Source organism: Teleopsis dalmanni, chromosome 2, assembly GCF_002237135.1.
Source record: "Teleopsis dalmanni isolate 2A chromosome 2, ASM223713v2, whole genome shotgun sequence".
NCBI lineage: Eukaryota > Metazoa > Arthropoda > Insecta > Diptera > Diopsidae > Teleopsis > Teleopsis dalmanni.
The window spans coordinates 181067997-181090246 of NC_051847.1; the positions used below are offsets into that span (position 1 = coordinate 181067997).

A 22250-nucleotide genomic window follows, 5' to 3' on the forward strand; every position below is an offset into this window, starting at 1 on the left:
TCTCCGTTTAAATTATATGAGTATTTCATTATTAATAAATTCAAATACATAAATATACAAATTAATTTAAATATTTAAAATAAAAATGTTTACCACTGCCCTTCTAATAATTATTTTGTTTTCTTTTATTTATATTAATTAATTTTTTTTTCAAATTAATTAACATATTTACACAACACAACAAAAAACATGAGTCAAAAAAAGCATTTAACATATTTTAAATGATGCTAATTTGTTCCAAACAGACTTAATGTTGTTTCTTTACAACTCTGAAGAACTCTGAAATATCAAATTAAAGCAATTTGTTTTATTGTTTGCAAAAATACTCTCAAAATATTTTATATTAATAATTAAAAGATTTTTCAAAAGAAAAGAGATTATTAATATTAATTTTTCCATCGTATTAAATTCTGAATAAACCCACTTTAGTTTTATTTTAAAGTTTTAATTGTAGTGATTTTAGTGATCCAGTTTGCTTTGCTGAAAACTTGACACACTCCAAATCTTAATTTATTGCTTTTGTTGCGTATGTTAATGAACATATTATTCATTGTAATTTGTTTGTCAGATTTATCACACGTTCACACTTTTTAAGTATTTTCACAAAATATATACATTGCACATATGATATATATATATATATATATATATATATATATATATATAATATATATATATTTTGTAATAATTACAAATCAATTCTATTTTCAGCTGTTAAAATACTCATACAAATCTACCTGATTTGAATTTGATTTGCTGTCGAAATCAAGAATAATTTGAAATATCAGCTAAAATTACAAATAAAACTCTCATGTGAAACAAATATTATTGTTATAAATAACATAGATCGCATAGAATGAAATATGTATAAAAAAATTATATATATTGTTAAATAATTGAAAAAACAAAAATTATTTTATATAATTTCATCAAAACGAACGTATTTATAGTATTCATAAAAATAACTTTTTTTTTGTGTATTTATAGATTAAAAAGAAGAACATTTAATTTGTACTGTAAACATGTTTAATAAACAATAGAATTTTTTTTATCACAGATTAACCAATTTATATTACTTTTTTATATTAAATGACATACTTTCAAAGTAAATGTGTGATATAGAAATTTAGAAATTCTGAAACATAGCAACTCTACAAATATAACGACTCTGTTAAACAAAAAAGCCAATATGGCGGGTGCGTAAAATTTTTGCGATATTATTTGCTAGCCGTGTTCTTAGGTTATAAGTGTTTAACTAATATGAATAAAATTTCAGATCTTTTCACAAAATATAGTTGCACAAATTGCCAAGATGATATTAATGGGATTCGGGTTCACTGCGCTGAATGTGAAAATTTTGATTTGTGTTTACAGGTGAATCATATTTTTTAATTTTTTCTCTTTAGAATAAATTATCTTTTTTGCTTGTTCTCCGAAAAATTGTGATCTTCGAAAATGGTAAAATTTTCGAATAAACAAAAAATCGATGATTCTAAATTCTTATTTTTTTATTTAACAACAAATAAATATAGTCTTTAATTATTATACATACATATGTATATGTATATAATAATAATCAATATAAAAGTCAATAATTGCAAACATTTTTTTTAATAACAAGTTATTTTTAATATTACTTCGAGATATATATATATATGCATTTATAATAATAGTAATAATGGAATATATTTTCGAATAAACAATTAATCAAATATTTTTTTAACAACAAAAAAGTTTACTTTAATTTTTTTCTCTACATATATATATGATATATGTATATATATATATTTATGTTTATGTTTATAGTGATAACAGTAAATATTTTAAATCTAAAAAGTCAATAATGAACTATTGATTATTATTGTTGTTTAAACAACAAAACAAACAAAACTTGTTTTTAATTTTTAACTTATTAATAGAAACTAGTAAATTAAATAACACTATTATATTTTGAACAAAAATTTTTAAAATATATTATAATTTAAGTTTGAAATTTTTTGCCGGGCTTTAACAAACTTTGTTTTTTATACAATACAAGTTATTATATAAAAATATAAATTTTAAAACCACGACCTAAAGCCCGGCAAAAAATTTAAAATATAAACATTGAGGTCGTCACCAATACGAACATTATTATAATTTAAGCAATTATTTATTATCATATTAATATTAGTAATATTAATAAGAAATTTCTAATGTAATAATAAATTATATAAAAATTTATTTTTTATAAAATGCAATAAATAGTGTTTCGCAACGGGTGCTGAAATAGGTACTCACCAAAATAATCATGCATATCAGTTCATGGACACAGGAACAGCTGTGTTGTCTGTATATCGAGGAAAAGGTGCTTGGACAGCTCGAGAAGAAATTCGATTACTAGATGCTGTCGAAAAGTATGGTTACGGCAATTGGGAAGATGTTAGCAAACATATTGAAACGAAATCGCCAGAAGATTCGAAGGAAGAGTATGCAAATAAATTTGTAAAAGGCACTATGGGACGTCATACATGGATACCAGCACAGGCACAACGTCCAAAACTTGTTGATCATACAACTGACGATACGGGTCCATTGGGCGAAACAACTGTACAACGCATTCCTCCACTTGATATATCAAATGAGGAAGCAGCTCAGTTGGGCTATATGCCAAATCGAGATAGTTTTGAACGTGAATATGACCCTGCTGCTGAACAACTTATCTCTTCAATATCCTTAAGTTCTGATGATAGCGAAGCAGATTATCTCTTAAAATTGGCACATGTTGATATGTATACACGTAGACGACGTGAACGTGTAAGACGCAAACGTCTTGTACGAGACTATCAATTGGTAACAAACTTTTTTCGTAATCGTAATTATGCACTCCACCCAAGGCTGACGAGAGAACAAAAAGATTTTCGGGATCGCTTTAGAGTTTTTGCACAATTTTATACGTGCAACGAGTATGATCGCTTGTTAGCCTCACTCGAGAGGGAAAAAGAATTACGTATACGCTTGTCCGAATTATTTCGTTATCGTTACAATGGACTCACAAAGATTGAAGATTGTCGCCATTTTGAGCAACATGTTGCTGTTACCTCACGCCGCCCCGCTGGTCCTTCAGGTCATGCAAAAACTGTGAGTTACATAATTTTAAGTTACCTTTGTAAATAATAAATCCTCAAAATATTTAGGAAAATATTTGAAATGTACCTTGTATCAAGCTACAAATGCAATTATGAATCTGTTTTTTTATGCCAGTGATAAAACATAAAAACTTACATTGCATTCTAGTCATAAAAAAACAATTGCCTTAGCCCAAATAGAGAGCCAATAAATAAATTGTAGTTTTAAAACGTCAAACGTTTATTAATTTAAGAAATTAAAGTTAAAGTTGTATTTCAAAGAAATAAAAATAAGTCTGTACTAATATTGATATTCGCATTTTTAAATGACATTTACACTGGTTAATTATAACACTAATATATGTTAACTTTTCGATATAAATCAATTTAATTTTTAATAAAGTAGTTTTTTAAAAATGATTTATTAACCATAAGAATTGTTATTGCATTTAAATTTATTTACTTCAAGCAATTATTATTATTCAAAGGAATTATAACTGTGATTATGCATACGAGATATGTAAGATTCGTAATAACATATTGAGAGAATATAAAAATCTTACTTAATTAATAAAAAAATAATATAGTATCTTTTAATATTAGCTTTTGTGAGCTCTATGCAATGATATTTATTCACTTTAAAACAATATTTTATCCTTATAAATATGAAAATATGAATCTATAAGGATTTTATATTTGTTTTGTATGTTACGTATGAGACGTAATATTTTTGCTTGTTACCCTGATATTGCACGAAAGCTTGAATATCGCGTATGAAATAAATTATAATTGTGAAATATTTATCAAAATTTTTTTGTCTTTTCAATTTCGCGATATTCAGCTTCCGTGCATTATTGGAATACCAAACGGAAATCGATTGAATGGTTGCTATAGACAATGTTTAACTGTAGGACAACATCACACTCAACACTGGAAATCCTCAGCAGCAAGGCTCTTCCGTACTATCTCTTCCGTGCAACAACAACAGCAACAACAAAAAGGCGTAAGTATTCCAAACATATACAGATAACTTTACTTTTTAAATCCATATACTTATAATAATATATTTCTTTATATTTTTATAGCGACCAGGTAAAAGGAAACGTAAACTCAAATTTCATCGTACCAAAAAGCATGCCCCGCACAGGCGTCCAGATCTCCTCCGCCGCATTATTGCACAGCAAAAACTTTTTGGGTAGCTATCGGGGATCGTCGACTCCTATGAAGACGTCGGCGATACAATCGAAGGCAATGATAAAAGCAGCGAACCTAAACAAACGCAAACAACAACTAATACAGCAACTACGAACAGTCACGGCACACACAACACCCCTAAAGCAGTTACTAGTCACAAAAAAGGTTCATCAACAAAATCACGTTGCAATCGTAAGCCAAGCAATAGCAAACAAGCAACAGTTACAACTAAAACTTCAACAGCACATAAAACAAATAACACAACTGCAACAAATGCATCAAAGTCAACACATAAAACAAATGCAGCAAATTCAACAAATGCAACAAATACAGCAATTAAAAAAGATAATAAATAATAATACTCAATTGAAGCCAAATTTAAATGTTGTTAAACAAGCTCCTGCTATGATTACAAACGCGCCAGTATCAGTTAGTAACATTCTACGCTCACAATTAGATGAACTAAAGACACTTAAAGAACCGCTCGGTGCAGATTTGCTAACAACCAATGAAAAGCAATTATGTAAACTATTTAATCTACCTCCGACCAGATATCTATCTCTTAAGACATTATTTTTAAGTGGTGCACCAGTTTCTTCTAATCTATCGCTTGTTGAAAATTCTCTGCGCAGATATTTTATAAAAGTTGGTTGGTTAAGTCAGTAACTGAACAGAAGGTATTAAACTTAAGTTAAGATAGGAACTCAGAATACACTAAATTAAATTGGTTTATTATCGAAAAGGTTGTTAAAATCTATTAAATTTAAGAAAAAATAAAAAACAAGTTAAGTCTTTGTAACAGTTGCTAGTTACAATTATTAGTTAAACGACAAACGAAAATCAATTTCATATATTTAATTGTAACAATAATAATTATATATTTATTTTAGATTTAATCAATAATAACAAAATAATAATGAAAATATGCCTGAAATAAAAAAAAGATTATAATTATAAATTCACTTTTGGACTTTCCCATAAAAAAAACTATTTTATTTTAAATTATGCTTTTTAAAATTTATGCATATATATATATATATATATATTCATTTATTAAAAATTAAGATTAGTAAAATTTCGGCGAATAATTTAAAAGACACTTGTATCAAGTTTATGTTGGAATAATATGAAGACATTGTATTTAGTCATATAAATAATAAATTGAATTGAATTGCTTTGCTTGATTTTAGAAATATAAAAATACAAAATATATAATATTAATAAAGTTTAAATAAATATGTATATCAATATATATATAAACAAATAAAATATTAATATTTAATAAATTGTTAATATCTAAAATATATACATTATTTGTTCTCTTCTTCAGAATACTTAAAAACTTTATATTCTCACTATTTTCAAGCTTTAAAAATATATTTTGAATGCTAAAGCCCGGTCTTTGAGAAATTTAAATTTGTTCGTCGAAATATTTCCTTGAAAACTTATGCATTCATTCCAATGCTTCTCTAACTTTTGGTTACATTTTTTGTAGAACGCTATGTCTTTACACTCAAAGTAGGCCTCAATTTTAGTAAACACTTTTTCACTTGAGTCAAATGTCTTTTTGATTTCTGTAAAACGCCAGTAGTCGATGTGAAACAGATCTGGAGAGTATGTTGGGTGAGGAAGCAATACGCAGCATAAATCATACAATTTAAAGATCGTCTTCACCGGCTTGTGAGATAGGATATTGTTTTGGTGAAACAGCACTTTTTTCTATTACATATAAATAATATATTTCATATATATTTTAATGAATTATATATCATTAAGAAATATATATAGCATTTTTTTCTTGATTTCTACATTCAATAATATCATGTAATATAGGCTATTAATAGTTTGTTTTTTTAATATGTAGATGAATTAGACAACATATTCGTCCTAAAATATCGATGCCATAACCTTGCCAGCTAGCTTTTGATCGCTTCGGAATACTTTTATTGTTTGTTATCTATAAAGGCGTGTAGTAGTATTATCATACCGTTGTGAGTAATCCTTTAATCTCGTTTGAACAGCGCCAAACAGCGTATTGAATCGTTGACGCGTTATTGTTTACGGTCCAGTATGAGCAAACACGACACTCAACTCGAAAGCAAATTTCTTATGAACAAATGTTTCTATAAAAGTAACTCCAGATATACCTGTGATATTTTTAAGTAGTCAATTATCTTTCGTAACTTCACTGTAAGGTTTTCAAAAACAAATTTTTAAAATTTTTTGACATTTTTTCTGGTACAACTGGACGACTAGAACGTTGTGCAACATCAGCGCTTATACGGTCATGTTTAAAGTCTGAAAACTTCAACGATTGCTTTCGATTGAGGAGAGTTCGGATAACACTTCAAGCTTTGACTTGAAATGTCAGAGCTTTTCCATTGCAAAATAATAATAAATTATCACTTGAAATTGTTTAAAGAATTAGCGTCGCTAAAACCACTGTAATTTTTAACCCACATCCCACAGTTTTAACTTGCTATTCCAAAAGGCTCAGATGTCTAGAAGAAATACGTGTTGCAGATTTGAGTTTAACAAACCGTAAATTAACCTAAGATCATTGAAAAATCAAAAAGGGAGAGTTTAGTGTCGCACAGTGTTATATATTCATTTATGTATAAACTTTTATACATCAATTTAGAATAGTTTAGTAAATTTATAGTATATAACCGTCGTTTATGCGTTAGTACTAAAAATAAAACTGTGAGCGCGACTGTTATTTGCAAATATATAAGAATTAAGAAAATTTTAAATTTAAATAAAGCAAATCAAGTGTATGCTGGCTTTATCTGTTAACACACGAATCCACCGTGCAAATCTGACAGGGTTTGATTTCCGACAGTTTCAGGCTAAAAATTATAGCAATAGCTGTTTCCAAAAGACCACTAATAATGATTACTTAGAAGTACCGAAACACCTGTATAGTTAGCTCTAGATTTCACTTGATTAACAATTAATTTTTTGGATTCGAATTATCCTCTTTTTTGGATTATCCTCTTTTCTATTCTAAATGCAAAAAATTATTTGTATTTAGATACTTCATATAATCAAAAGTGCAATACAAAAAAGTCTTATATTTTTAAATTTCGAAATTTTTCCCGATTTTTATTTAAAAAAATGAAAAACAAATATTCAGGGAACAAGTGATCTTTGCAGATGCTAATCAAAATTTATTTCGCATGTTTACATATTCATTAAACTAAATAATGTTTAATATGTATATTTGAGGGAAATTATTTGAAAGCTACAATTATTTATATAAAAGGCTGAGTAAATGCTAAGTGGTGTTGTAGGTCGAAACACTGTTCTTTTTAATCTAAAGCAGTCCGACTTACTTCAAACAATGATTCTAAAAGTGGTTGACTCTACGATAAACATTATTCCCACAAGGGAGCCATTATAGTGTCTAATGATTTTCATAATATAAATTGAGCTTAACATAACTTGTTAGAATACACTACACCATAAAAGGATGACATATCTATGGAGTCTTAATTTCAAACCAAACTAAATTTCATATCACAAATATTTAATTTTTATATTACATAAATAATTTATTTAAAAAATACATCAAGGCAGAATTTGTGTATATGTAGAATTTTAATAAAATATAATTTGAAAGAAACTACCATTTAATTTTTGTTCGATTTACAACTTTTTGATCGCACTTGGTGCTTTACAATTTAAATTCACAAATGTATTTATCCAGGTAAGACCAAATAATATATTATATATAATTTTTTTTAAACATGAATTAAATCTAGAATCTAAACTTTATACAATTGGTCGCCGCTTCACAAAATACATGAAGCTGGAAATAATCTAACATTTTTATTTTGAAGAATCATACATATATTAGCGTACACAAACATTAAAAAAATAAATATTGAAAACTAAAACACTGCTTAACAAACGTACAGATTTGTTATATAAATAATCGTATCACGTTTTAAATTTTTTATTAAAATTATTATAGTTATATTACTAACAAATTAGGCCATCTATTTTGTATCATACGTTTGATGGTAACTTCATATTGTTTGTTGATTTTCAAAATTTCACATTATAGTAATATTATTAACAATCTATGCCATATATTTTCAGGGAACCCGTAACAGTTATCATTAAAAAAATAAAAATCAACTAATAACTCTTATCATTCGCGTTTTAAAATAAAACTCAAAGGTTAATAATAAAATTTGCTTTATATTATATTTTCCAGAAATACGGTTATTACTTTTTGAGTTTTATTTTAAAACGCTCATATATATATATAAAGTATGCATAATATTAAGGATAAAAGTTGTTAGAAGATAATTATATACTTAAATATTTTTCTTACAAATCTCTGAAATAACTGTTATTTTCGGACTTTATATATTTTATATCATACGATTGACGGTAGTTGCATATTGTTTTCTAGTTTTCAAAACTCCACAATACATAATCATATCTTAATACTAAGTAAATACTTTAAAATTATTATAAAAATTTAACTTGTTTGTAAAATATGAAACTTAAAAGTAAATGTGGATGCTTATTGGTCTGGGAACACCATTAATGAAAATTAAGTAAGGAATTAAAACACATCACTTATTTCTTAAAAAGTAACGATAAAGTGTATTTTTCTGTGTACCATTATTTGTGGTACTGCCAACTTTAGCTGTACTTGTATTGCTAGATGGCTGAATAACATTGCTTGTTGTACCTTCGCTTGTACAGCCGCTCGCTGTTAAGTTTTGATTAGCAACAGCTGCTGCAAGTGAATTTCTCCACGATGCTATTAGCTCATTCTGTACATCTATCGGAAGCTCATTAAATACTTCACTATCAACGCCAGCTGGATATGGTATATTGGAGACATTACCTTTTATAATTGTGGAGGAAGAAGTAGTTGGTGCAATAGAAGCAGGAGAAGTCGACGTTGGTGTTGTTGTTGTTGTTGTTGTTGAAGGTGCAATAATCTCCGTTTGTTTCACAATTGTTGTTATTGTTGGGAGTGTACCTGAAGTCTCATCCATGGGTGAATGCAATGGTGAATTATCCACTGAGGTACTGGTTAAAAAATGTTTGATAGTACCAATAGGTGGACGGCAGCGGTCTTTTTGTTCCAAACGACTAACTAATGTAGAAGGTGGTATGGTCCGGAAACGCATTGCTATATGAGCCTTACTAGTATTGGTACCGCTTGATATTGGACTTATAGGAAAATCTTTATCACTGTCACGAGAATTTAGACGTAAATCACATACTCTTAATTTACTAGGTGAAGCCATGTCAGCAGCATCTGTACTACCGATAGCGCCTCTCAAACAGCGTCTTTTAGCCAAGAATAAATGACTTAAACGACTTTTCTTAGGTGATGGCTCGATTTCAGTTTCAGAAAAGTCTGAAAAATCAGAGTTTGTTGCGGCTGATTCTGAGCCGTTATCAACAAGCATTGGTATCGGAGATGCAGTTGTAGCACGACGTCGATAAAACTGATCACTTGGTTGAAAAGTTGTGGGCGAAGAACGAAACGCTTCATCGCTATTCGTAGAGGAAACTGAAGGGGTTGGACTTTGTGAAGTTGCTACAACACAAGTATTTGTAAGTGATGTAATAGATTGGACTTCCAAATCGGTTTTCTTTATCAAAAAATTTGCAATAGACGACGACCCGACTTTTCTTTGCTGAAATTTCGAAAATGCTAAACCAATCAAAGTTATATTAAAAGGTTTTTTTAAATCAACCACACGTTCAAATAGACGCATCACCACTTGAAGAAGTTGATCTTGTGCGCCATCAACCAGAGTAACTTTAGCACCGCCTGTGTCGGTACAAGCTGTTGTCTTGAAAAGTGAAGGTAATATATTAGCTTGCTTAGTTTCCCGATGGCTTGTCTTTTTCTGTGGATCAAATTTTCGTAGTATCACCTTTATAGCAATAGGTATACGCCCATCATCAGAAACCTTAAGTATAAGAAAAAAAAATTTAATATTTTATTTAGTAACATAATAAAGTAATCTAGACATACCTGTTCAAGTAAGCGCATTAATAAGAGGCGGAATCGTTCTTCTACATCTGAACTCACTGATATCGGTTTACAAGAGTCCTCTAAACCTATGGTTTTTGGTTTACCAGTCGGTTTCACTAAACTTGTATCTCTGCCAAATGATAGATCTCTTAATTTTTTAGCTGTTTCGGCCCCAAACTTTTTACGCAGTAATTCCATATCACAATTTTGTAATTCCTCCACATTTGCAATACCACTTTCCAAAAGTAACGATTCTGTTTTCTGCCCTACACCAGTAATACGATGTAAGCCTTTCAATTCCCTCATAAATTGGTCCATATGACTTGATACTAGTACTGTTTGCTGATTTGGTTTGTTTTGTGCACCCACTAATTTGGCGAGTAGTTTATTATAAGATATACCGGCACAGCAGGTAATACCGAGCTGAGTACGTAGATCATCACGAATTTCTTTAGCAATCTGTGTGCCTATTGCTAATCGTTGTGCACAGCCGCAATCACATGCATTTAGAGTTGTGCCATCGGATGGATATATATTTCCAATAACATTGGAACTTTCAAACACATTTTCGCTATTAGCAGAGAGCTCTGCACTATTTAATTGTTGCGTTTGTTGCTCTCGTGTTTGTACCAAAGCTGAAACATCCATAAAATTTTCATCGAATCCGAGCTTTTCTACCAATGGAGTATAATTAAGCAATACTTCGAAAATGCGTTGCGACATTTGGCGATAGGGTGACAAATCTTCACCTTTCACTAACACAAGTTGCGGACAAATACGTTTGGCTTCCTCAATCGGCATCAACTTTGTGACACCAAATTTACGGGCCACATAATTGCTAGTTACTACGATATTTTTTTGTTGTATACCTAATGGCTGCGTAGCTAAGGTAGGGTTTCGAATTTCTTCCACTTGAGCATAAAAGCAATCCATATCCAAATGTATTATTGTGCGCTGATGTGGCTCACTTTTACTCAGCACACTGGTAAAATCCATGTTTTATTTCTTGTCTATGACAGAGACTTTTAAATTTTTAAAATTTTTTTTTTATTAATTTATTCAGTCGTTCGGAGCTTTTCTGTGCATTTTTCAATTGAAAGTTTTTATTTTATTTTTAATTTTCTTTGTGAGCAAGCGGCAAAAATAATTTTTACTGTACAGTCCAATCTTGTTTTACCGCGCAAATCAATGGCCAAAACAAAACCGATTTTCACTCATCTCTTATTTGATATCTTTCAACGGGCACGAATTTCTGAAAGAGTTGTTGGCTTTGAAAATGCTTTAGCAATCGCATACACAACACATAATAATTATACCTTTTTTAGTAGAGAATTTATTTATAAGTACTTTCTCCAAGTTGTGCACTTATTTTGTTGTTGTTGTTATTATTATCAAACAAGTATATACAACAAAGAAAAATTTGTCAAAAGGAAATATATTAAATTTACATATTTAAAAAAATGCATTCGGAATGAACATATGCGGCATATTTTCAATAAATATAATTTTTCACATTTCTTCTTCTGGAAATATTCTATTTTTGCATAAGTTTTTCTTTATTTTACTGGAAAGTATTTATTTCGAACAACAGGCAGAGAAATGGAGGTCAAAATTATCTGCGACGTAATTACAATACAACTTAGTGTAGTAAATTCATTCACACTAAATATATAATTTTATTTAAATGTATTATATTAAGTAGAACAAAACCGAAATATTTAAAATTTTTAATTACTCTCTTTTAATTTTTCACGAGTTTGTGATGCCTATGAAATTTCACAACTAATGATGTTAATGTTGACATTCGCATGTAATGCGAGAATAAAAATTGCATATACACTGAAAAAAATTTTTGACCATAATCTACAAATTATATAAATATTGTTTCAAATAATAGATAGTAATGTAAAATCTCTTGTATTTTGTATTATTTTGTTTTTTGTTATATGTTTATTTTGTTTGTTTTTATTTTTGACGTTTTTATTTGGTAATTCTGGATTTAATATATATTTATTCTCGACCTTTCAAATTTTTTTGCTCAATCGTACATTATTAGAGTAATCTAACATATTTTTAGTCTTGTTAATCGATATTTATAGTTTTCACAAATACATACAGAAGGCTTATGCTTTGTTTTCACTATGTCATTATAAATGACAATTATAATTGACTGGTGTGTCAAATGCGGTTTTATTACATGACAAGAATGCAAATATGACATCATATGACTATCCATTTTCATTACACTGACAATATTTGACATTGGCAATGACAGCGAAAACGAGACATTCAATTTAGACAACAAATACATCTAAAACAAAATTGAATACAACACAGGAGAGGAAGGAACGACGTTCTTGGTATGTAGCAATTAATAACAGTATTTCATATAATAAAACTCAATTAGTTAAAAAAACAGGTAAATAAGTTTTATTTATCTTATACATGATTTTTAGTTTCATAATTTTCTACAAGTGTTAGAATTATTAGAATTATTCAATTGTAATAATTATAATATAAAGATTATACTGTAACCATTGCTTCGCATTTCTACCAAGTAAACCCAAGTAAATAACAATCCATGTACTCTAAACTCTTACCATTTTCATAAAATAAACTTTTAAAATTTTTTCTGCGATAAAGGGACAAATATTTAGGAATTTATTTATTTTAAAATCTCTTACCGTTTTTATTAAAAAAAATTTCGGTGTTTTTCGATGGTTTGGGTAAAAAACTTATCCAGAAAATATTTACAATTTTTTTATATTTTTTTTTTTATATTTTTTTTTTGTTAAACATGGATATGAGTAGCACAATCTTAACCAGAGTTCGTATTTGCGTACCCATGAGCGGCAAAAAACTCTTTTCATACGATGGCTCACGCTCACGAGCGAGCCCAACTACAGAGCTCACGCTCACGAGCAAGAGCCGCCATTAAGTTATAAATGGGCTCGTGAGCAAAAGTATGAGGTGCAGCTCATGAGCTGCGGCTCATGAGATCTTATGCGCCCAATTTAAGATTTTGCTATTATTTTTTTTGTGAAAACATGTCATTAAAAAGATTAAAAATATTAATTACCTTGAACTAACTAAAATATGGACATAATCAAATTCCTAAAATAAATAATAAATATATTTTTATTGTTTATTTGTGAAAAATAATAATATTTATAAATTTGTTTTTCAAATTCAAATTATTGTTTAATTATATTGTTTTAATATGAAATTATATATTTTTACATATAACGTTTATAAAAATAAATAAAGCAAATAAACTAGTAAATCGCTTTTTATTAAAGTTGAGCTCGTTGAGCCTGAGCTGCTCATGAGTGAGCAAATACGAACCCTGATCTTAACTATTAGTTAATTTATTACTATTGGTGAATTGTACTTAATAAATATTAAGTAATATAAATATTAAGTAATATGTGTGTGGGTTTACTGAACCAGTGTTCATACAAATAGTTTATAATACAATGTCTAAAATTTTTGTTCATAATTTTATTATAAAACATTGTCTTAATTTGAGACGGCAAAAAAATAAAAATAATGAATGCAGCAATAACAATAGATAATTATAAAAATCTATATTAAACCTGTCATGTACATAACTTTGTGTATCCTTCATATATTCGTTAATAATTTTAAGCAAGGCAATTGAATCTAAAGTTATGGTTTAATACAGTGCGCATCAATCCTACAACAGCAGTGTGCCCATAAAATTTATATGTTTTCAAAATGGAGTTGCAACGCTGTATTCGAATTTTACAAGCAATTTTGCGAACACACTTAATTTCGAAATTAAATTTCGAATATACAAATTAACGGGCAACAATTTTTATAGCGTCTTGTTAGAATCATTGAAAGTTGTTTTGTACAGTAGAGAGTGTCTTGGGTTTATGTCATTAATTATAAATAGCAATGGAATCAAAACTACCAAAACCATCTGGACTTAAACGTCCCTTGCAAATTTCTAGAATACCGACAGATAGAATCAAAACCAACACGTTTGGAACAGTTAAAACTATACAAAATTCTACATTGCCGCCAAATAACTATCAGCCACTTTCCAGAGATTTATCAAATATACCAAGTAATTTCACAAAAAGAGGTATGTTACTTCTGTAAAGTAATTTATAAAAGTGTATTATATATATTTAAAATTAAGATCGTGGCGTTTCACCTGAATTTTTAAGAAAACCAACAACTGAAAACCGAGCAAAGTTACGTCGTAGCAAATCTGCTTGTGATTTACGAGAAATGAATTTTTTAAAACGTAATGATGTGGCACTCGGTTCAATAGCAGCAAAGTCTTCTCGTCTAGCGAATATAAATGCAAATGCAGCAGTAGGAGGTACACAAGTTATAACTCGTCCAGCACGTATGAATACTTTTAACGCAACAAGTACAGCTTCAATTAAGAAACCCACATCAAATCCTACTTCTGCAATACATAAAACAACAAAACGTGCTGCAAGTGCTCCGGTTTCAAATGTAGTCTCAAAAAAGCCAACGCCAGCAGGCTCGTCAGTGACTTCTGTCTCAACCACAGGACCTGGCAAAACGATAAACAAACGTATTCCTGCCTATGACTATAAAGCACGATACAATGACTTATTGGAAAAATATAAAGTGCTTAAACAAAACCATGAAGAAAAATGTGAACTAATGGGTGAAATGGAAACTCTACCTGAACAGTTAGAGGAATCACAAGCTCAGTTATATGAAACGAAAGAACAATTAAAAAACGCACAAACTGATATACAATGTCTGGAACGACAAGTAAAGTCACAAGCAATGAAAATTGAAACGCTGTCAAACAGTCTGGTTAAAACCAAAGAGCAACTACAAAATTTAGAGAAGGAACACACAGTAAGTTTCATTTAAATATATATATATGCACATATTTTTTTTAATGTTGAAAATGTAGAATATATACTACGTAAATTATATACCGGAAAATGTAATGTATATATGTTACCATTGTTTAATAATTTCAGAGAATTTCCAAAGAGCATAGTGCTTTGTCTACGGAAGTGGTGGAATTGCGGGAAACTAAAAATAATCTCACAATTACCGTTACAGAGTTAACGGAAGAATCGCGAGTCAGCAAAGAGCAATTATTTCGTTCCAACATGGAACGTAAAGAGCTGCATAATATGGTTATGGACTTACGAGGGAATATACGAGTATTCTGTCGTGTACGTCCATCTCTGCCATGTGAAGAGGATAAAATGTTATGTGGCTGGAATTATCTAGATGAAGCTACTTTGGAAATCTATAGTCAAAACGATGCAGCCACTAAAGGTAAAGTTAGTCACACTTTTGGATTTGACCAAGTATTTCATCCCTGTTCCAGACAATCTGAAATATTTGAAATGGTATCACCGCTCATACAATCAGCACTTGACGGATATAATATCTGTATTTTTGCTTATGGTCAGACAGGCAGCGGGAAGACTTACACCATGGATGGTGTGCAATCTAATCCAGGCGTTATACCACGTACTGTAGATTTGTTATTTGAATCAATAAAGAATTACAAGCGGCTTGGATGGAAATACGAAATAAAAGTAACATTTCTAGAGATTTATAATGAAGTTTTATATGATCTTCTTAGTAACGAGCAAAAGGAGATGGAAATTCGTATGGCCACAAATAATAAATATGACATATATGTATCCAATATTACAGAGGAAACTGTGACTACAGCATCTCGTTTGCGCGAACTTATGAATTTGGCCAAAATGAATCGTGCTACCGCATCTACAGTCGGTAACGAAAGATCATCACGTTCGCATGCGGTAACCAAAATTGAATTAACCGGTATTCATGAGGATAATAATGAAATGTCGGTTGGTACGATAAATTTAGTTGACTTGGCTGGTTCAGAATCGCCTAAAACAAGCACACGTATGACTGAGACTAAGAATATAAATCGATCGCTCTCAGAATTGACTAACGTTATACTAGCGTTGCTTCAAAAACAAGATCATATCCCTTACAGAAACTCAAAACTTACACATTTACTAATGCCTTCGTTAGGTGGAAACTCTAAAACTTTAATGTTCATCAATGTAGCTCCTTTCCAAGATTGTTTTGTGGAATCACTCAAATCACTACGATTTGCAGCCTCAGTGAATTCGTGTAAAATGACAAAGGCTAAACGGAATCGTGTTTTAAATTCTTCTACAAATAATATTATGAATAGCTTAAATTAATCAACAATTTGTAAAGTAGTTAGACGTTTTATTTTATTTTTAGTTATTTGAATTTATTTTAATTGTTAAAAAATTTGATTTTTAAAAACAAAATTTAGTTCTTTATTTTTTCTAAAGTATTATAGCCGAATCCAAATTTTTATACTTAAAAACTAAACAATATAAATAAAAAATATACTATTTCGCTATATCTTAAAGTAAATAGAAATTATAATAGCCCAGTATATGTGTATGAAATACTTGATTTTATAATTACGTAAATACCTCAATTACGCGAGAAAATTATAAAAAATATATTTCTTCTAATTGTTTTGACAAATTATCGTACATTTTTACTTCCGCATAACTTCTAATACGCTTTCTGGAATTTTTTTCAGTATTTCGCAGTGATCGATTTTTCCGTTTGTAGCTAAAACGCCTCGTTTATTTGGAAATTCGATACAGGCATTATATGAGTAGTGGTCGCCAAGCATATCTGTAAGGGTACCACCATTAGCCTCCAGCACTGCTTCCGGAGCACAAGTATCCCATTTTTTACATCCTGTGAAATAAAACTTTGATTAGAGTATTTTTATACTGTATTAAGAGTTGAAAACTCCAAAACTTTTTTTTCGTTAAGTTTTGTTTACAATATTTTATTATGTATTAAGAGTTGAAAACTCCAAAACTTTTTTTTCATTAAATTTTGTTTACAATATTTTATTATGTATTAATAGTTGAAAACTCCAAAACCTTTTTTTCGTTAAATTTTGTTTACAATATTTTATTATGTATTAATAGTTGAAAACTCCAAAACTATTTTTCATTAATCTCTTTGATATAATTTAAGAAAAACTTTTAATATTAAACTTTTACTAACCTGGGTTAGGAAATACGTAAGCGTGCGCCTTTCCTTCCAATAACTGTAACACTTTAAACCCAGCTCCACCAACTTTTATCACTTCATTGGGCGCTAGCGCATCCAAAGCAGCTTGTACACTTGGACTAAAATAAAAAATAAATGTGAATAAATCTAGTTTAAGAAGTTATAGAGCTGAATTTTTTTAATAAGTTTCATTCAATAATTTTTATTTTAAATTTAAAGAGTAATTATTATTTGTTACTAAATGACTGATTCATGACTTCATGATTGATTAAAGTGCACTACTTTGAATAATTAGTTTAATTGCACTTAACATACCTGAAATGAGAACGAGTTGTGGTTATAATTAGTTTATTATCGGGCGGATAAGAAGGTACAAAACCACCTATACCTAAACCTTTTAGGCCCCATATGGTACGACCTAACATTCCACCATCATTTTCGTAATAAGGCTGGTGTATTACACCACCCACTGCGCAATTTTTAATTGCTACGCCAATAAGTACAGTAACGTGATCTAGGAACCCTGGAACAAAAGTTACTGTTAGTATATATTTACTCAATATTGTAGTATAAATAAATTAACCTTGCGTATATTCAGATGTGCCATCAAGTGGGTCTACCCATATAACAAAATCTTCGTCTTTTAATTCTTGGAGTTCTTCTGGACAGTTTTGTTTTAAAAACTCTGCATCGGATTCCTTAACTAACCAATCATCTTTAACATTTAAGTCAGAACCACCTTCTTCGCCGATTATTTTTATATTTGGAAACTCTTTTGTTAAAGATGCAATTATGCAACGTTGTGCCGAACGGTCGGCTTCTGTTTGCAAGTCATCTTTGCCCTTAATACAAATAAATTTAGAAAGTTACATGAATACCTTATCATTGAGATTTTTATTTTACTTGCTTTTTCTACTATATTTAAATTGCCTTTTTTCATGACATCTCTTATTATGGTACCAGCACGGTTTGCAGTTGTAATGGATAAAGCCATTACCCGCATTATAGTCGGAACAGTCATTTTATTACAATTACAATAATTTTTAAAATATATATTATGGTTTGACTGAACTTTGCGAAAGTTAACTTTTTCCGTTTGTATTGTTTTGGAGACCGTAGCAGCTGACCGCATCAATCTTGCGGTGTAGAGATTTGACAGCACAAACATAATGTATTATCTTTAATTAATGTTCAATGGTTTTTAACTAATTTAAACAAATAAAAAATAAACATTGCAAATAATTTTTTTTTTCGCTGAATTTTAGAATATAAAAATAACATTACGATATGTCTTGTTTCTGTTTTTTACAATAAAAATATCCCCAAACTTCAACAAAGTTGTTTTGATGTTGGCAACATCACACAACCTTTGGACTTTTTTTACGTTTCTGGTGCTGGTTGAACATTAGTTCAAGTGGTGGGTTCTTAAATTTAATTAATTAAATTAGTTAAGTATTATTAACAAAAAATTCTAATAAAATTTAGAAAATGGCTCGTGTTTTAGTAGGTGTGAAGCGCGTTATCGATTATGCCGTTAAAGTACGTATAAAAAATTTATTTAAAAATAAATTAGCTAATTTTTTCAATCAACTGTTGCTTTTGCGTAATCAGTATATTTTTTTTTATTAATTTATTAAATATTTTAGGTACGTGTTAAGCCTGATAAAACAGGCGTTGTTACTGAAGGTGTCAAGCATGCCATGAATCCATTCGATGAGATTGCTGTGGAGGAGGCTGTTAAGATGAAAGAGAAAAAATTAGCATCAGAAGTCATCGCGGTATCAATTGGCCCAACACAATCTCAGGAAATTATACGCACTGCATTGGCTATGGGCGCAGATCGTGGGTTACATGTAGAGGTTTCTGGTAAAGACTATGAGCTCTTACAACCAGTGCATGTATCAAAAATATTGGCCAAATTGGCATTGGATGAGAAAGCTGATTTAGTAATACTTGGCAAACAAGCTATTGATGATGATAGTAACCAAACTGCACAGATGACAGCAGCTGTTTTAGATTGGCCACAAGGGACATTCTGTAATAAAATTGAAAAAACTGATTCTGGACTAACAATAACACGTGAAATCGATGGTGGTTTGGAGACTATTAAAACCAAAACACCTGCTGTCTTAAGTGCTGATTTACGTTTAAATACTCCACGTTATGCAACACTACCTAATATAATGAAAGCCAAAAAGAAGCCATTAAAGAAAGTCACACCAAAAGATTTGGGTATTGGCACAACTCCACGCATTGACGTCATATCCGTTGAAGATCCACCTGTACGTCAAGCTGGTGCTGTGGTAGCCGATGTAGATGCTTTGATTGCCAAATTGAAAGAAGGTGGTCATATCTAATTTATGTGCGAAGCTTAAAAATAAATATGCTACGGACAATATTAAAGTGCATTTATTAAATTACTTTTAATTTTTGTTTGTGAATTTGAATGATTTTTTTATCGGCAATTTACACAAATGATATAATTTTAAGAGAAACTGTTTTTGTAACTAAAATATGAACTATTATAGTTTAAATATAACACCTCAATTAAAATTTAAAAAATGCGTTGAAACTAAATATATAAAGAATTTTATCAATATTAAATATCATCGGCTTTATTATGAAAATATTAATTTTCATTATGAATTCGCTTTTTTTTTGAATTTTATTCTAGAGATTAATTGCAGACTCTTATCGATAGTATTATTTGTGAGTATACATAGTTAAAGACTTTATTTTATAATAAACCGAGTATGTGATAACTTTCCTGCCAGTTGACCTTAGTTTGTAAAGTATGTTTTAAAGACAATGAAGGTAATTCTTTAATATGAATGAGCCATTAAACTGATTTTAATCTTATTGAAGCTTGTCGGTGTATTTAAAATATATGTTTGTTCAAAAAACTTTTAAGGTATAAAAAACTTACAAAAATCATTCAATTATTCATTCGTAAAATGTTAAAACGGTTACATACTTGGTAGTAGTAAGAAATTTATCCGGATAGTAGTAAGAAATCATACTGAGCAGTAGTAAGATAAAAATTCGGGTGTTAGTAAGATATCATACTGGGTAGTAGTAAAAAATTATACTGGATAGTAGTAAGATAATAATCCGGGTGGTAGTAAGATATCATATTGGCACAGACAAATAATATACAGGTTGCGAATGCATAACAAAAAAATGACCCCCTTTCATTTCATGGTAGCCAGTTAAAAGCACAATCAGCTTTAAATTGAAGAACAATTAAGAGACAAACAAGAGCTGTGTATAACACAATGATCATAAGTGTTCGAAACACACGAAAGAGCTGTTGAATGTGCGTATGAGAAGGTGTGTGATATAGTATAGAAATTGTTGCTATATTTTCTATCCATATTGCTAGTTTGGGTGCTTGTGTGATTTATATGTTGACAATGTTCTGCAACAGCTCTTTCGTGTGTTTAGAACACTTAAGATCATTGTGTTATACACAGCTTTTGTTTACTTAATTGTTCTACAATTCAAAGCTGATTGTGCTTTTAGCTGGCTACTCGAGCTGGCTACCATGAAATCAGAGGGAGTAATTTTTTTGTTCTGCATTCGCAATCTGTGTATGACTTGTCTGTGATATTGGGTAGTAGTAAGATATCATACTGATTAGTATGATATCTTAGTCATACGGTAAAAATAGATTTCTTTGCTTTCCTATTTAAACACATAAATAGATAGTCATAGCACCTCATTGCAACATATCCTATGACTACCTCATATGTGGAACTCAAGTACAATCTAATCTGACGGAATAAACTGTAAGCTGGCAGTTTTCGTGAGGATGCTTAGTTCACCGAGTTTTGCTGAATAAAGATATTCTTGTCATCATTTTCGACAATTTCGCGTTGGTTTAATTAAGGAATTTAAAGAATAATGAAGTTAGTTTAAAGACGAACTCAAAACACGAGTGTTTAGTTAATCTATATACAATGCTTACTAGCTTTGTAAACAGTATAGCAAATTAGATCAAAATGATTACTGTGGTGTAGATGAAATTCATATCTATCTATTTTTTTTTGTCGAATATCTCCACAGAATCTGCACTTCAAAAATATTTAAATTTACATAAGTCGTTTTTAATTAATAAATACAAAATTATTTTAATGCCAACAATACAAAAAAAAAATTTAATCAATTTTCAAACAAGCTTATTAAAAATTATTTAAATCAAATTAATTCAAAATAAATCTTTGTATTTAGCTTGAGTGATTCGAATTTTTCCATTTATAGTAATTAAATTCATTAACACTTTTCATTTACTAAAACACATTTATTCGAAAAAAAAAGTATGAATACATTTTGTATGAAACATAATTATATATAGAATAGTTATATAAAAGTTACTTAAAAACTACAATATATATATGTATTTTGTTGCATAGAATAGGTGAGATACATTTTTTTGTTTTAAATATATAAAATATGGACATACTTTGGACCGGTTAACATTGTAAAATTTCTTTAAATGGCATGCAATGTACAATGGAAAGAACAATCACATACTAATTTCATATAATAGTTGAGAATGTTTAGTTTTATTAAAAATAATAAAATAATTCAAATAAAAAATTTTTTAGAGATTAATAAAAATTTCAAAAGTAAATATTGAGATTTTTAAAATAATTTTTGAAAAATGCTAATAATTGTTATTTATTCTAGGCAGTATAAATATGCTTGATACTAGATTTATAAAAAAATATTTTTTTTTATATCATGTATATAAACTATTTCAATATACATATAATTTAGTTTGTTCTGTTTTTTCCCATACATGGTATAATCTCGTTAATCATTTTTTGTTTTGTAAATATAATTTC

At 29.3% G+C, this 22250-nt stretch overlaps 5 protein-coding genes across 10 annotated transcripts; 3 read left to right on the plus strand and 2 right to left on the minus strand.

Annotated features, from left to right (window-relative positions):
- Window positions 1-1122: 1122 nt before the first annotated feature.
- LOC119680782 (transcriptional adapter 2B-like) lies at window positions 1123-5150 on the plus strand. Of its 3 annotated transcripts, XM_038093765.1 has the most exons (5): window positions 1123-1196; window positions 1277-1374; window positions 2248-3120; window positions 4019-4110; window positions 4193-5150. In XM_038093765.1, the coding sequence occupies exons 1-5, from the start codon at window positions 1190-1192 to the stop codon at window positions 4965-4967; spliced, it is 1845 nt and encodes a 614-aa protein (XP_037949693.1). In that variant the 5' UTR covers window positions 1123-1189; the 3' UTR covers window positions 4968-5150. The 3 variants fall into 3 exon arrangements, with proteins under 3 accessions (XP_037949693.1, XP_037949692.1, XP_037949694.1); XM_038093764.1 differs by lacking the exon at window positions 1123-1196 and having other exon boundaries at window positions 1201-1374; XM_038093766.1 differs by lacking the exon at window positions 1123-1196 and having other exon boundaries at window positions 1201-1374; window positions 3949-4110; window positions 4193-4862.
- A 3547-nt stretch (window positions 5151-8697) lies between these two features.
- LOC119683288 (DNA polymerase iota-like) lies at window positions 8698-11708 on the minus strand. 3 transcript variants are annotated; one of them, XM_038096932.1, is made up of 3 exons: window positions 11634-11674; window positions 10318-11569; window positions 8698-10252 (listed from the first exon to the last, which is right to left on the minus strand). In XM_038096932.1, the coding sequence occupies exons 2-3, from the start codon at window positions 11311-11313 to the stop codon at window positions 8891-8893; spliced, it is 2358 nt and encodes a 785-aa protein (XP_037952860.1). In that variant the 5' UTR covers window positions 11314-11569; window positions 11634-11674; the 3' UTR covers window positions 8698-8890. The 3 variants fall into 3 exon arrangements, with proteins under 3 accessions (XP_037952860.1, XP_037952859.1, XP_037952858.1); XM_038096931.1 differs by having other exon boundaries at window positions 10318-11585; window positions 11634-11668; XM_038096930.1 differs by having other exon boundaries at window positions 10318-11708.
- A 2457-nt stretch (window positions 11709-14165) lies between these two features.
- Window positions 14166-16558, plus strand: LOC119682364 (protein claret segregational-like). The gene is made up of 3 exons (XM_038095780.1): window positions 14166-14428; window positions 14486-15189; window positions 15318-16558. The coding sequence occupies exons 1-3, from the start codon at window positions 14239-14241 to the stop codon at window positions 16536-16538; spliced, it is 2115 nt and encodes a 704-aa protein (XP_037951708.1). The 5' UTR covers window positions 14166-14238; the 3' UTR covers window positions 16539-16558.
- A 165-nt stretch (window positions 16559-16723) lies between these two features.
- On the minus strand, window positions 16724-18635 carry LOC119681291 (3'(2'),5'-bisphosphate nucleotidase 1-like). The gene is made up of 5 exons (XM_038094439.1): window positions 18311-18635; window positions 17987-18245; window positions 17719-17926; window positions 17398-17522; window positions 16724-17079 (listed from the first exon to the last, which is right to left on the minus strand). The coding sequence occupies exons 1-5, from the start codon at window positions 18569-18571 to the stop codon at window positions 16871-16873; spliced, it is 1062 nt and encodes a 353-aa protein (XP_037950367.1). The 5' UTR covers window positions 18572-18635; the 3' UTR covers window positions 16724-16870.
- A 131-nt stretch (window positions 18636-18766) lies between these two features.
- On the plus strand, window positions 18767-19840 carry LOC119679853 (electron transfer flavoprotein subunit beta-like). 2 transcript variants are annotated; one of them, XM_038092424.1, is made up of 3 exons: window positions 18767-18820; window positions 18889-18942; window positions 19050-19840. In XM_038092424.1, exons 2-3 carry the CDS (start codon window positions 18892-18894, stop codon window positions 19758-19760), a joined length of 762 nt encoding a protein of 253 aa, XP_037948352.1. In that variant the 5' UTR covers window positions 18767-18820; window positions 18889-18891; the 3' UTR covers window positions 19761-19840. The 2 variants fall into 2 exon arrangements, with proteins under 2 accessions (XP_037948352.1, XP_037948351.1); XM_038092423.1 differs by lacking the exon at window positions 18767-18820 and having other exon boundaries at window positions 18835-18942.
- Window positions 19841-22250: the final 2410 nt, after the last annotated feature.

Excerpts from the sequence above, each read along its gene's own strand:
- LOC119680782 (XM_038093764.1), top strand. The coding sequence starts at position 1,261 with ATGAATAAAATTTCAGATCTTTTCACAAAATATAGTTGCACAAATTGC. Across the intron at positions 1,375-2,247 it reads ATTTTGATTTGTGTTTACAG|TGTTTCGCAACGGGTGCTGA; the intron begins GTGAATCATATT and ends TGCAATAAATAG. Across the intron at positions 3,121-4,018 it reads CTTCAGGTCATGCAAAAACT|GACAACATCACACTCAACAC; the intron begins GTGAGTTACATA and ends GTTTAACTGTAG.
- LOC119683288 (XM_038096930.1), bottom strand. The coding sequence starts at position 11,313 with ATGGATTTTACCAGTGTGCTGAGTAAAAGTGAGCCACATCAGCGCACA. Across the intron at positions 10,253-10,317 it reads TAATGCGCTTACTTGAACAG|GTTTCTGATGATGGGCGTAT; the intron begins GTATGTCTAGAT and ends CTTATACTTAAG.
- LOC119682364 (XM_038095780.1), top strand. The coding sequence starts at position 14,239 with ATGGAATCAAAACTACCAAAACCATCTGGACTTAAACGTCCCTTGCAA. Across the intron at positions 14,429-14,485 it reads AAGTAATTTCACAAAAAGAG|ATCGTGGCGTTTCACCTGAA; the intron begins GTATGTTACTTC and ends TTTAAAATTAAG. Across the intron at positions 15,190-15,317 it reads ATTTAGAGAAGGAACACACA|AGAATTTCCAAAGAGCATAG; the intron begins GTAAGTTTCATT and ends TAATAATTTCAG.
- LOC119681291 (XM_038094439.1), bottom strand. The coding sequence starts at position 18,571 with ATGTTTGTGCTGTCAAATCTCTACACCGCAAGATTGATGCGGTCAGCT. Across the intron at positions 17,523-17,718 it reads ACAACTCGTTCTCATTTCAG|TCCAAGTGTACAAGCTGCTT; the intron begins GTATGTTAAGTG and ends TTTTTATTTTAG. Across the intron at positions 17,080-17,397 it reads TTACGTATTTCCTAACCCAG|GATGTAAAAAATGGGATACT; the intron begins GTTAGTAAAAGT and ends TTTATTTCACAG.
- LOC119679853 (XM_038092424.1), top strand. The coding sequence starts at position 18,892 with ATGGCTCGTGTTTTAGTAGGTGTGAAGCGCGTTATCGATTATGCCGTT. Across the intron at positions 18,943-19,049 it reads TTATCGATTATGCCGTTAAA|GTACGTGTTAAGCCTGATAA; the intron begins GTACGTATAAAA and ends TAAATATTTTAG.